General features: G+C 52.9%; 1 protein-coding gene across 2 annotated transcripts in view; it reads left to right on the top strand.

The window, feature by feature from the left end:
- Positions 1 to 5,874, top strand: part of MLXIP (MLX interacting protein) — a 57,961-nt gene extending 52,087 nt beyond the window's left edge. For both annotated transcript variants that reach the window (XM_055404413.2, XM_055404412.2), the window contains exons 16-17: positions 389 to 518; positions 1,095 to 5,874. In XM_055404413.2, coding sequence (XP_055260388.1) covers positions 389 to 518; positions 1,095 to 1,216 — 252 coding nt within the window. In that variant the 3' untranslated portion in view covers positions 1,217 to 5,874. The remainder of the gene's footprint in view (positions 1 to 388; positions 519 to 1,094) is intronic.
- Positions 5,875 to 13,827: the final 7,953 nt, after the last annotated feature.

Genomic DNA, 13,827 nt, shown 5'->3' with positions numbered 1-13,827 from the left:
GGGTCTGACAGCCTGAGGAGGGGTTCACAGGGGAGGAGGGTTGTGAGGGCGGGGGGTGTCCATGTGTGCGCTCCTGGACAGGTTCTACAGGAAGAAACAACAGACAGCACTCCAGTCCCCGCTTTGCTCTGGTTCCTGAGTGGAGCTGGGGCAAGTCGGAACCTCTCGTCAGTGGCAGATTCCTCGGCATCAGGCTGAGAGTGGGGACCGAGGTCACAGCCTGCGCGCAGGATTGGTTAGGGCCCTCTCTCCCCACCCCTGCATCCCCCTCCCCAGCTGTGCACAGCACCCGGCCGGTGCCGAGCGGTGGCAGCCATGGGCATGCCTGGGACTGGACTCTGCGCGCTCTGTGCTTGCTTACGGTTTCTTTAACCCGAGCGCCGTGCAGTTCAGTGTCATCATCAAGCCGCTGTTCGAGTCCTTCAAGGGCGTGGTGTCCACCAGCAGCCTGGACGAGCTGCACCGGACGGCGCTGTCCTGGTTGGACGAGCACTGCTCCCTGCCCATCCTCAGGCCAAGTGAGTAGGGGCTGCATGGGGGCAGTCGTGGAGCTGTGGGGGGCTTAGCCATGGAAGAGGCTGCAGAAAGCCCAGGCTCTGCCACAGTTGGTCTGCACACACCTGGGGCAGGACGGTGAGGCCCTGCAGGGTGGGGGTGCCTCCCAGCGCCTCGCCTCGGCTTTCTGCCGTCTCCTTGTGTCTCTCTGATGATCGGATCTGGCTTGTGTTTGTTGAGCACCTACTCTTCACCTGGCCTCGTATCAGGTGTTTTCAGATACACTTTAATGTGCAGTTCTTCTAATAAGGATCAAAGCTGTGTGTATTCAGGTCACAGGGACAAGCAGGAACAGCTCAGGCTGTTCCCCACTCTCCTGCAGGGTGGCAGATAGGATTGGGGTGTCATCTTAAAGGCAGGAGTGTGAGTGTCCAGACCTCAGCAGAGAGGCTCCCCTGGGGTTTGTGCCTCTCCTGCTTTGGGGGGGCCTTGAGGATCGCCCGTCGGGGTGTACACATGTAGCCACGTGTTCTGTCTCTCAGGGGCTCAGAGCTGGCTCCCCCGGGCCACATCTGCAGGCTCCCCCTTCTATCTTGTAGCTGTGCTGAACACCCTCCGGCACCTGAGCACCACCACATCCATCCTGACAGACCCGTCCCAGCTGCCCGAGCAGGCAGCAGAGGCCGTGACCAGAATCAGCCAGAGAGCCGGGGAGTCCTAGCAGCGCTTAGCGAGCACATGGCTGCGTGGGATGCCGAGGAGACCCTTCCCTGCCCGTAGAGAGGAGGCCGTGCCCCTCACCTCTTCTGCTTCAGGGCCTCCTAGCCTCCCAGCAACTGGCCCTGGCCGCTCCGAATGCCGCGCTCAGGTCTGAAGCAGGTTTGGGTCCTGCCAACAGCAATACCCCAGTTCTGGGAACCCCTTGCTGTGCACTCTGACTCAGCAACCTCAGTCACCAACCTCCCCTCACCTCAGAGAAGCCTGGATGAAGGAAACGAGGGCACGCCGCCCCTCCCTGTCCTGTCTTGCTGATGGGGTGTTGGGGGGTGGGGAGAGGGGGCGTGGCACCAGTGCAGGGAGCCGACGGGGCAGGAGGCGGCCTCGCCCACTCCCCCAAATTAGGATGTGTGAGGGTCCTTCCCAGCTGCTGTCTGGGACGTGCCCTCCTGTCACGTCTTGGGCACCCCTGGGCTGTTGGAAGGCCTCCTCCTTCCTCCCCCAACTCTGACCTAATAGAGCAGATGTCGACTCAAGCTTTGCAGGGCCGGGAAACCCTACAGCACATGTGTGCAAAGCAGTGGGTATGTGTGCCCCAGAGGGTAATGGAAGCACCAGTGTCGCGGAGCTGTCTCAGTCCTGGAGGTCCCCGGGCAGTGCTATGGTCTGTTTCACATGTGGATTTGGTTCCACGTGGTGTTGCGGCAGCCACGATGGCACCAACCCGGGAATCACGTGGCAGGGGCTCGGTCAGGCCCTGCCCTCTCGTGCCCCGCCTGCTTCCAAGCCAGGAACAGCCGTGCTGATGGACACCGCTAGCCCTGTGGGTGCGGCATGTGAAACGCCAGGCTCCGCGGTGCTGCCATCGACCAGGTTCCCTCACCTGGATTGTCCGGCCAGCAGCCCCAGCCCATCCATCCCAGTTCCTGGACCAAAGACGCCAGCACGCCCGGCATCTGCCCTGATTGCGTTTGGAGGCAGAAATTGACTGGTCGACACAGAGCTCCGAGGTGTCTGCCTCGGAGATGTCTCCAGGCGGCTCTGGATCAGACAGTCAGGAGTTGAACTCAGCCTTGGTCCAGGCGGAGGACTGGGGGCGGTAGGCTGTTTCCGAAGATGGGAGTTACACCTGGAAGGGTTTGGAGGAGGGGGCCCAGGCCAGTCCTCTTCTCGCCGCGTCTGCAGGAGCAGTTCCAGGCAGAAGGATGCTCTCTTAACACTCAGGAAGCCCAGCCAGGGCTACCTCCTCATTGAAAGAATGTGCTTTTCACGTCCTGCTGTGAAGTTCAGAGGCGGGCAGGCTTCCCCTTCAACCTCTGTCCTCCCTGCCCGAGATGGAGACCTGCCCGAGCAAGGGGCAGGCCAGGAGTCTTGCTGGGCTCGGCAGAGCTGTGGTGGGGGCTGCTTTGGGCTGCCCGCTGAAGTTGGATCCTTTCAGAGGCTCCCACTGGCTCCTGGAGGCCTGTGGAAGGTGCCCTGGGGGCAGCCCCACCTCAGCCTCCGCTGATGGAGGACAGAGGGGGATCCTCCCCGGGTAGCTGGCCGTGCCACTGCCTCCGCCCCAGGTCATGACCGGTCACCCGCTCCCTCATCTGTGTGCCAGCCCCGTCAGGAGCGCGCCGGTGGCCCCCTCTGCCTCCCCAGAACACGTGTTTACAGGCCTTTGGATGGCTCTCCTGAGGGGCGGGCACAGGACAGGCTGGGCCAGCCCTGCGTGTCCACTGGGAGGCGGGATGAGAGCGCAGCCTCCCCCCTGGTGGACACGAGGTCTCCCTCCAAGGGGGAAGAGCACCGCGAGGCTCGAAAGGAAAAAAAAGGAAAATCAGAGACGTTCCCATCCACGAGGGTTTGCAGAGGGACCTGCGCTCAGCCTCGCCCCTGTTCCTGTGCCTTCGTCAACCGCGTGGGCGGCCGTGGAGCTCGGCGCAGCCACGACCTCTCTGAGATCAATAGCTTTCTCCCCACCCCATGTTGGGAGTCTTTTTAAAAAATTTTTTTTTAGCTCCATGGGATATAAAATTGGCCTCTTGCTTCTTTGGCCTACCTCTCCTGCCCTTTGGCTGATTTAATGTTCACGATTCTGTTTTTTTAAATATTTAAAGCTGTTAGGTTGTATGAGGCATTGAAGGGTGTGCGCGTGTGTGTCTGTGTGTCTGTGTGGGCGCGCACATGCGGGTGTGTGTATGCGGTGTGTCCCAGCGGACGGTTAACTCGATGCATGTTTTGTTTGGAGATATTTACTTAAATCCATTTTTCTTGGTGCTCACCAGTATCACGGCTATAGGGCCACAAAGCTGTATCTCTTAACACAGACACAATTGTTTCTTGCCCTGGAAGTTTTCTTGTTTCGGAGTCTTGCCCACTGAGTCTGGCCGGACAGGGGGGTGGCCCTAGCTTTGACCCTTGTCCTGGGGTCCCCAGCCGGGGTGCGGGGACCCCAGGGCTGCTCTGCCAGCTGCCTTCAGTGAATGCTCTGGTTTGTTTACACTCCCTTTCACCCCACCTCCTATCTCTTCTCCTGTAAAAGAGACTTAAAAACGCTGATTTTGGAGGATACAAAAATCAGTCTGAAAGAAAAAAAAAAGCCTGCCTGGCACATAGTCTCTGAAGTGTTTCTGTGAAATCTTTCTGTGCCATCAGCTCCCTTCCTACCGCTGGTTGCCCTTTGACAAGTGGGAAATGCAGGGAAAGAGCGGGGCTTTCTGAGGTCGGCCGGCCTGTCCCTGCCTCCGTCTCAGGCAGGTTACACATCAACCGGTCACCCCCCACACATCCAGGAGGTCCCCGAACTGGCAGGCGGGCTCTTTCCGGGGTCTTCAGGGCACAAGGGAAGTAGTCCTGTCATTTGGAGTCGGTGCTGATGTGAGCACCGGGTCTCGTTGGGAGGGAGTGGCAGGGTGCCATGGGTGACCCCATACACTCAGCTCCCTCTAGTCTGTTCTGGTGACCCGACCCTGCCTTCCCGACCAGATAGAGGTCCGCTCTCTAGGTTCTTGTGCTCCGTCTAGTAGAAAGAGAAACTTTGATTCCAGGGGGATGTGGCATCGCAGGCTGGGGCCAACCCCCTTGTCTCTCCCCAGGTGAAGGAGTGTGGTGATCTTACAGGACACCCCCACCACCACCAGGAGGGTGAGGTCCCAGACAGCGCCCCTGCATCCTCTCAGCCTGGGCCTCCCTTCTTTGCACGCCTGGAAGAATCCCGAGTGGCAGGCTCGCTGTTACTGTCAAGGTGGTCACCGGTTTTCACGGTGCAGCTAAACGAGGGCTTGTCAGGGTGGAGCTGGGGTGATGGGGGGTTCCAGGGGGACCCCGTCTGCACGGGGCCTCCTGCACGCTTGTGCAGTGTGGACCTGGCCAAGCACTGGCTAACCTGCCCCACTTGGGTTCTTTGACCTTGTCCGGTGGGCAGGCTTGGAACACTGCTCGCTGGAGCAGCTTTGCAGAGTGCCTCCCAGGTGGTAAGCTTGCTGAGAAGGAGCCGAGGAACCCCGATGTGGGTGCAGGAGCAGCAGTGGGCTGTGGGTTTGGGCTCTGTGCTCCAAAGCCTCGTTTCTTAAAAGAGGATTTTCGCCTCGTCTGAACATGAAGCGACAGGAGAGGAGCGCAAGGGTGGAGTGTGGAGGAGCTTGAACCTTCAACATGTCATACATGTCAGTGGTTGCCAAGGCCTTAACCCACCTAACAGACAGGTTTGGGGATAGGAGGGGCTCCAGGAACAGAGAGAAGCCTTACGACCCCCCAGGTGCCTCCACACAGATCACCTGCCTGATTTTCTTTTCCTTCTAAGGGACTTGGCCCTACCTGCTCACCACGTGGTGGGTGGGTGGGGTGTGCTATTTTCTGTTGAGGCTTATGAAAAACCAGCCTTTGAGAAAGAAAAGGGAACTTTTTCCTGTTGATTGTTGGCTTTGTGTGTGTGTGTGTGTATGCATGTGTGCTTGCACAAGCCTGTGTGTGTGTGTGTGTGTGTACTCAATGGGATTCTATTTTTGTGAAATTTCTTTACGATTATGTAGCAAAATTCACCTCTACCCCCCAGTCAAACTTGTGATTCCAGTATCAACCCTGGGCATCGCTCTTTTGAAGAATTCTCTCCTGGGTTTCTAAGATAGAGATGGGCCTCTCTCAAGGGCCGAGGTGGGGGAAAGGGTTGGGAGAAACTGAAGTCTGATGGTGTCTCCATTGAGTCGACATCCTGAAGCTACAAGTAGGAAGAGCTCCACCAGGGACCTGCGAAGCCCAGGCTGTGTTTCTTGCGAGGGAGGCGGACCGCGGCGCCTGGGGCTGCTTTATCTGAATCTGTTCACACTACTTGTTTCGCTGGTTGTTTTAACGCCACGGCTGAAACAGCATGTTCTTTTCCTTTCTCAGGTTTCAGTTCACGGTGTAAATGGTTCATTTTTTTTTTTCTCCCTGTTGTGCTCTCTGGTGACTGTGTCAGGGCTCCCCACCCAGGAGATAAGTCACCCCTCGTGGGCAGAAAAAGGAAACCCAAGAAGAGTGTTGTTCATCGCAGGCTCCCTCAGGCCTGTGCCACCCTGAGCTCAGTCCTTCATGCTCCACTGTTGAGAAGCACGGTTCCACCAGCTGTATCCAACACTACAATGCAGTTCCAAAACTATATTTGCATCCAAGACAATAAAAAGCCGTATTTTTGGAAAAGCCTGTGGCATGTGGTCTTTGCTAACCCGGTTGGGGCAGTGGAGGAGGCGATAAAATGAGATGGGGGCAGAGGGGAACCCGCGCCTGGCTCGCTCGGGCTGGCTTTCCCAGGTGGACAGAGTCCAGAGGTACTTGAACAAAGTGCCCATTTCCTCACATGGCGCTTGGGCAAACAGCAGCCACCCTGGAGTCGTTACAGGGTGGTCATCAGGGTCATGTGAAATGGTGAATGTCTAGCTCCCAGAAAGCACAGATTGCCACCAGCATGGCCAGCCCTAGGCCAGCACCCAGTGGGGTCTACACCATGATGATGCCCCAGGGGGCAGGGGCCTCCCTGCTGACTGTCAACCCAGTACCATACACGGAAGATGCTGGAAAGTTGACCAGCAGAGACGTCCCTTTGTTGTGCTGAGAACTTTGATGATTTCTGCTTAATCTGAAAGCCCTTCTTTTTGTCCTCCCATCTTCCTCTGCCCACGCCCACCCCCCAGTTCCTTGTGCCTGGGCAGCATGACTTTTAAGATGAGCCGTGCTGGCCTCTCGGGCTGCCGGCCCCTCTCCAGAGCCGCTGTCTTGTTTCACTGAACAACTGTTCAGATCCGTATCTCTTGACTAAAATGCAGTGGGTTGATACGCAGGCTCTTGTCTGATCAAACCCCCACGCCTTCCCCGAGGAAAAACATCTTCATGACACAAAGCAAGATCTGGGGCCTTCAGAATCAGGGGCCCCTGACAAATCAGTGAGTGGTTCATGGACTCCTTGGGGCGAGAAGGAACTTGGTTTCTACTGAGATAATCAGTGGGTTCTTCTAGCTTTTTGAGTCTAGCCGCATGTTAGGTCTGGAATATGAAAAGATACTCGGGGCATTAATGAGGGGAAGAAGGGAGGGTTTGGGTGTGGGGAAAGGGGGAATAGAGTCTCTCGAGGGAAGAGGCAGGGTGCTGGAGCCTGCTTGCCTCGGCGTCGGGTACTGCGCCACCTCTGGACAGTTCTCGAGTCAGTGGCGTGGTTTTCCTCATTTCATAGAGGAAGACGTCAGTCGTTTCTGACATGACGAGGCCACGTGGGTTTTCATTTTTCATCCTCTCAAAATGTCTGTATTTTATCCTCCATCCCCCGAATCCAGAGGCTTGTCTGTGCCTTCCCCTCTCCCACACTGAGTTCTGTCTCACGTGTCCTCTGGAAGTCTTCCAAACACACCAGCTACTTCTCTCCAGCCCCACTGTCATCACCACCCAAGGCCACGTTGCCATGGTGCCTCAAGTTCACACGATGATGTCCTCTCTCCCTTCTCTGTCTCGACCTTATGGGAGCTTGAGGCGGTCCAAGTCCAGTCACGGCACTGACTCCTCCAAGGGCCTCCAGGGAAAGGTCAGTCCACCCCTCTCCGTGGCGCCCGTCCTTCCTGTACTTGCCTTTCCAGTCTCGTTTTTGCTCTTTTCCGTGCCTTGAGCAGGCCTGCTTGGTTTGGTTTGGTTTGGTTTCTCTCTTTTGGGGAGGTTTTCCCAAAGCCTCCTCCCTCTGCCCAAGACTCCCTATCTCCACCCCTCTTCTTGAATAGCTCCTGTTCTTTCTTCCGGTTTGCTTATTTATTTTATTTTGGCTGTGCTAAGTCTTCGCTGTGGCATACAGCCTTTTCTAGTTGTAGCATGCCGGCTTGGTTGGGGCATGTGGGATCTTAGTTCCCCGACCAGGGCTCAAACCCAGGCTTCCTGCATTGGGAGCTCAGAGCCTTAACCCCTGGACCACCAGGGAAGTCCCTCTTCCTTCCCAGTATAATCCTTAAATGTCAGTTCCTCAGAAACCAGCCCTAATGTCCCAGCCCCACCCCCAACACATAGGTGCATGTGCGCTCTCATACATGTGAACACACGTGGGCTCTCACACACATGTACACACACACGTGCACACGCCAAGCCAGTCCTCAGACAACTGCATTTCCTCAGGATGCTGGTCATTACCGTGCATGTTCCCCGCCAGGTTTTGAGACCCATCAGGACAAGGGGCCCACAGCTGCCACTGTGCCCAGCTCAGAACCAGCACAGCAGGTACCCAGGGAACCTGCCCAGAGACCCTCAGCCCCTTGCCCTTCCACCAACCCAGCTACCCCTTCCCCAGCTCTGTGTCAGACAGGCGGAGGGTGTGGGGAGCCCGATGAGCTGGGGGTGGGGGTGGGTGCAACCAGCAGGTGCAGACGTGTAGGTGTCTGGCAGGGTTTAGAGGTTGGCTACTACAAGTCCGTACTTAATATGAAGCATCAACTTTAGTCATTTGGATTGTAAATGTGATAAGAATAGTTTCCAAGTGGCATTTGAGAGCACTTCATCTTGGATTTGGACTCGATTCTATAGAACACAGTTTGCCTTCTTGGTCGCTCTTTTCTGAATGTTGGATTCTGAATTTAGCCTTGTGTAGGCTGGTGCGGTTACACTCAATGTGGTTTTACCTTTTCATTTTGGAAAATCTCCAGCAAACACAGAAGTAGAATAGTACAATGAACCCCCATATACCCAACCATTCACTTTAAAAGATGACCGATTCAGGGCCGGTTTTCTTTGGTATCTACCTCAGCCCGCCCCCGTTATTTTGAAGCACATCCCAGACACCATATGGATTTCATCTGTTAATAGTAAATGTGCTTTTGAGTACCATTTCCTAGAACTGCATCTACGTACGCCTGCAGTGTCCATCGTTTGAAAACTCCCAAAGGCTTTGTGTAAGACTGCAGTCAGAGTTAATGAGAACCCTGGGGAATGGGGAGACCTGATTGATCTGATTTTCTGTTTCACTGAATCATTAGCTAGAAAACTCTTGGTGTTTAGGGAGTCTGGAGGAGCGAGGGAAGCTTTGTCTACTTTCCTGCCTTAATGGGTTTGTACAGCAAACAGTCTAATCTCTTGATCTAGCCTGTCTGATTGTCTCTCTGGCTGGTGTGACTAAGCAGGGCAGGTTGGTACCAACAGGTTGGTGGAGGAGATGGGGCCATTTCCACCTGCCCCCTCACCTGTCACCTGTCTCACAGCCTGGATTCCAACCCGTTGGTGTCTTCTGAGTCCCCAGCCTAATTGAGCACCCCACACACACACCCTGGGATAGACAAAGCATCGATGTTGCACCTCCTCCCACCCCCAAAGTTGCCAGAGGCTCACCCAAGTTGCTCTCTTTCCTCCAGACTTTGATCAAGACACATGTGCTGAAGGCTGAATTTGGACTCAGCTCAGAGGTCACACAGTGAGTTTACTGGAGACACAACAAAACCCGTCTTGATATGTAGGGATGGGGAGAAGCACAGGGTGCCCCAGAGGAGCAGCAGGAACCACCCCCAGGGTTGAAGGAGGGGGTCAGGGAGTGGCTGCCCCCCGCCCCGCGAACCAGGACCCAGCAGGACAAGAGTCAGCCAAGCAGAGGGGGCAAGACCCACAGGGAAGAGCATGTTTGCTGGGAAGAGACACTGACCAGATGTGACACCTCCCGTCGGGCCACCCCTGCCCTCCCTCTCCCCTGGGGCTTTTACTCAGCTCTTGCCTCTTCTGTCTGGAGCAGTTTTCTCTTTGTCCAGCTGACTCCTTCCTCTTTCCCCATGAGCATCTCAAGCCTCTCCCCTTGTAACCAGCCTGCCTTTTACCTCCCACCGTCCCCAGCCTGAACACGTGCACCCCCAGACACTCAGCACCTCCTCACTTGATGCCACCGCCTGCCCAGTCGCTCACGCTGGAAATTCACACGGCCCCCTCATTCTGTGCTTTTGCCTCGCTTCCCACCTCCGATCTACCAGGGAGTCCTGTCAGTGGGTTCCCCCAAACGATCAAGAATCCAACGACCTCTCCCCACCCTCAGCCCCCACCCCGACAGTGTGACGTTCCCCAGGCCCTCCTCGCTGCCCCTGCCGCAGTTCCCCACACGGCTCACAGGATCCTTTTAAGACCAACACTGGTCTTCCCGTGCTCAACCATCCAGTGGCTTCCTGTCGCATTTAGAGAAAAATCCAGACTCTTCACCCTCTGGCTCCCCACTTGCCTTGGGCAAGTGACAGCCCCTCGGGGCCCCCCAAAATTTCGACTATAAAAGGTGGACACTAATTACAACTATAAAATGTGGACACTTCAACTATAAAATGTGGACACCGGATCGTTGTAAGGGTTCAACGTGCCAGTTTATAGGCAGCACCTCCAATGTCAGCTCTTTTTACTCTTCTCTCCTTCCTTCTGTCTTGCCTTCTCCCCCAGCCCCTCTTCCCACATTCCCTGTTTTTATCAACGCATCACTGAGACCATCCTCCTTTTTAATGCCCTGGAATCCTTCTGGTCCTTCTTTCCCCACATCATCCTGCCTGCCTGCTTTTCATCTGTCACGTCCTCGTGCTGTGAATTCTTTCTCCACAAAGTTGCTGACTGTGGCCCCAGGCCACACTGCAGGCACAGCTGGTATGGGTCAGAGTTTCACTACTTCCCAACCAAACTCCCCAGCCCTGACCTCAAAATAGCAGGGAGATTTCCACCACCATCCCTTTTTCAAAAATCTTGAGGGCCCCTCCCGGCCCTCGAGAACGTATTCTTCAAGAACAAAGCCCCACGCTTAGCCTGGCCTTCTGCTCAGCGTTGTCACCGCCTCCCACGACAGGTCCCAGGCACACTGCACCCGCTGTGGTTGCAGCTTCTTTGCTCTGTGTCTTCCTCCCCTCACCCCCACCCCGGAAGGCCCAGTGCTTCCCCATGTCTGTAGCCTGCCCTGGCCTGGGCCACCCCACTTGGGACCCTGAACTACCACCAGTGCTCCATTTCTGTCGCTGGCATCACATGCCCCCTTCCACCTGGTACTGTGAATGTCAAGACCGCATTCACAACATCACCTCTTCCTAAGGACAGGAGCTGCATCTCGTTTTATCACTCATCTCCCCGAGCACAGAGATTTAGTGTCCTGAGCTTATGATCTAATTTACATCTACCACGACCTGCCAGAGACAATGCAACAACCCCACCAAACCGGTCCTCCGATTATCCCTGCTGTAGAGATAAGGAAATTGAGGCTTAGAGAGTCACAGAACTTGCCCACAGCATCACTGATTGATGCCTGCAAAGTGGGGCTGCAGCCCCAAGTGAGTCTGACTCTGGGGCTTCCTGCCAGTGACAACAGCCAACGGGTGCCAGGCCCCGTGCTCGACATCATTATGGTGCCCACTGTTGTCCTCAAAAGACCCCATAAGGTGGGGATCATGATCCTCATCCTACACTGGAGAGAACAAAGGCTTCCCTGCCGTGATGAGAGCATCCAGGAACTGGCAGTGGAAGGGGAGTTCCTCCACCTGATAAAGGCATCTGCGAAAAGCCCCCAGTGAACATATGGGATGATGAAAGCCTGAACACTTTCCATCTAGGAAGACAGAGATGTCCGCTGCCTCCAGGACTGGGTAAAACTGTCCTGAAGGCTGCAGTCAGAGCAGAGCAGCAAGACATAGAAACCCAAGGCGTTCTTATGAGGAAGGAGGAGAAAACACTCCCTTTGTGCAGATAACAAGATGCTTTGTATAGAAAACCCTGAGGGACACACACACGTACCTCTAAGAGCTAGTCAATGAGTTTAGCAAGGTCCCAGGACACAAAATTAATGCACAAAAATCAGCTGTATTTCTGGACACTAACAATGAACACTCCAAAAATGAAATGAAGGAAACAAATCCCTGTAGGATAATGTCAAAGAGAATAAAATACCTAGGAATAAATTTCATCAGAGAAGAGCAAGACTCTGACACTGAAAATTGTAAAGCATTGTTGAAGAATATTATTCAGCCGTTAAAAGGAGTGAAGTAGTGACAGAGGCTACAATGTAGATGAACCTCAAAAATATGATGCTGTGTGAAGGGAACTAGACACAAAAGGCCACATATTGTATGAGCCCATAGCAACGGATTATCCAGAATAGGCAAATCCTTAGAGACAGAAAGTAGATTGGTGTTGGCAGGGGGAGAAGAATAGGAGTGTACTTAATGGGTACGGGGTATTTTTTTTGGGTAATGACACTGTTTGGGGACTTAATATACATGGTGGTTACATGACATTGTGACTATATTAAATGCCACTGAATTTACATGTCTAGATGGTTCATCTCATGTAAATTTCACCTCAATTTTTTTAATGTTGAAAAAAATGTAGAGAAGACTTAAATAAATGAAAAGACATCCTGTGTTCATGGATTAGAAGACAATATTACCAAGATGATAACACTCCCTAAAGTGACCTATGGATTCAGTGCAATCCCTATCAGAATCACAACTATGTTTTTGCAGAAATGAACAAGTTGATCCTGAAATTCATATGGAAATGCAAGGGGCCCAGAACAGTCAAAATGATCTTGGAAAAGAAATACAAAGTGGGAGTACTCACACTTCTCAATTCAAAAACTTACTGCAAAGCTACAGTCGTCAAGACAGTGTGGTACCAGCATTAAAACAGACATGGAGGGACTTCCTGGTGGTCTGGTGGTTAAGACTTTGCCTTCCAATGCAGTGGGCGGGGGCGGGGGGTGGGGAATAGTTCAGTACCTGGGCAGGAAGCTAAAATCCCACATGCTTCAAGGCCAATAAACCAAAACATAAAACAGAAATAGTATTGTTACCAATTCAATAAAGACTTTTTAAAAATTGTCCACATCAAAAAAAAATCTTTAAAAGGATAAATTTACAAAAACAGATATGTAGATCAATGGAATTTTATTCTGCTGAGAGTCCAGAAATAAACCTATAAATCCACTGTCAATTGGTTTTTGATAGGGATGCCAAGACTCTTGTGGGGAAAGAATAATCTGTTCAGCAGATGGTGTTGGGACTTAGTGACAGAAAAAGATAGATGTAAATCTTCATCACTGTGGACAGGGCAACGGTTTCTTAGACTGATATCAAAAGCACAAGCAACCAAAGGAAAAACAGAGTCCACTTTATCAAAAATAAAAATGGTGTGGGTAAAGGATGCTATCAAGAGAGTGATAAGACAACCCACAAAATGGGGAAAACAATATTTGCAAATCATATTAAGAAGAGGTGGCAAGAATACACAGAAGAACTGTACAAAAAAGATCTTCACGACCAAGATAGTCACGATAACGTGATCACTGACCTAGAGCCAGACATCTTGGAATGTGAAGTCAAGAGGGCCTTAGCATCACTACGAACAAAGCTAGTGGAGGTGATGGAATTCCAGTTGAACTATTTCAAATCTCGAAAGATGATGCTGTGAAAGTGCTGCACTCAATATGCCAGCAAATTTGGAAAACTCAGCAGTGGCCACAAGACTGGAAAAGGTCAGTCTTCATTCCAATCCCAAAGAAAGGGAATGCCAAAGAATGCTCAAACTACTGCACAATTGCACTCATCTCACACGCTAGTAAAGTCATGCTCAAAATTCTCCAAGCCAGGCTTCAGCAATATGTGAACCATGAACTCCCAGATGTTCAAGCAGGTTTTAGAAAAGGCAGAGGCACCAGAGATCAAATTTCCAACATCCGCTGGATCATGGAGAAAGCAAGAGAGTTCCAGAAAACCATCTATTTCTGCTTCATTGACTATGCCAAAGCCTTTGACTGTGTGGATCACAATAAACTGTGGAACATTCTGAAAGAGATGGGAATACGAGACCACCTGACCTGCCTCTTGAGAAACCTGTATGCAGGTCAGGAAGCAACAGTCAGAACTGTACATGGAACAACAGACTGGTTCCAAATAGGAAAAGGAGTGTGTCAAGGCTGTATATTGTCACCTTGCTTATTTAACTTATATGCAGAGTACATCATGAGGAACGCTGGGCTGGAAGAAGCACAAGCTGGAATCAAGATTGCTGGGAGAAATATCAATAATCTCAGATATGCAGATGACACTACCCTTATGGCAGAAAGTGAAGAGGAACTCAAAAGCCTCTTGATGAAAGTGAAAGAGGAGAGTGAAAAGGTTGGCTTGAAGCTCA

This window comes from Moschus berezovskii, chromosome 19 (genome assembly GCF_049115385.1).
Source record: "Moschus berezovskii isolate FMDL1 chromosome 19, NW_MosBer_1.0, whole genome shotgun sequence".
Classification (NCBI taxonomy): domain Eukaryota; kingdom Metazoa; phylum Chordata; class Mammalia; order Artiodactyla; family Moschidae; genus Moschus; species Moschus berezovskii.
This window is presented reverse-complemented; position numbering and strand designations above follow the sequence as displayed.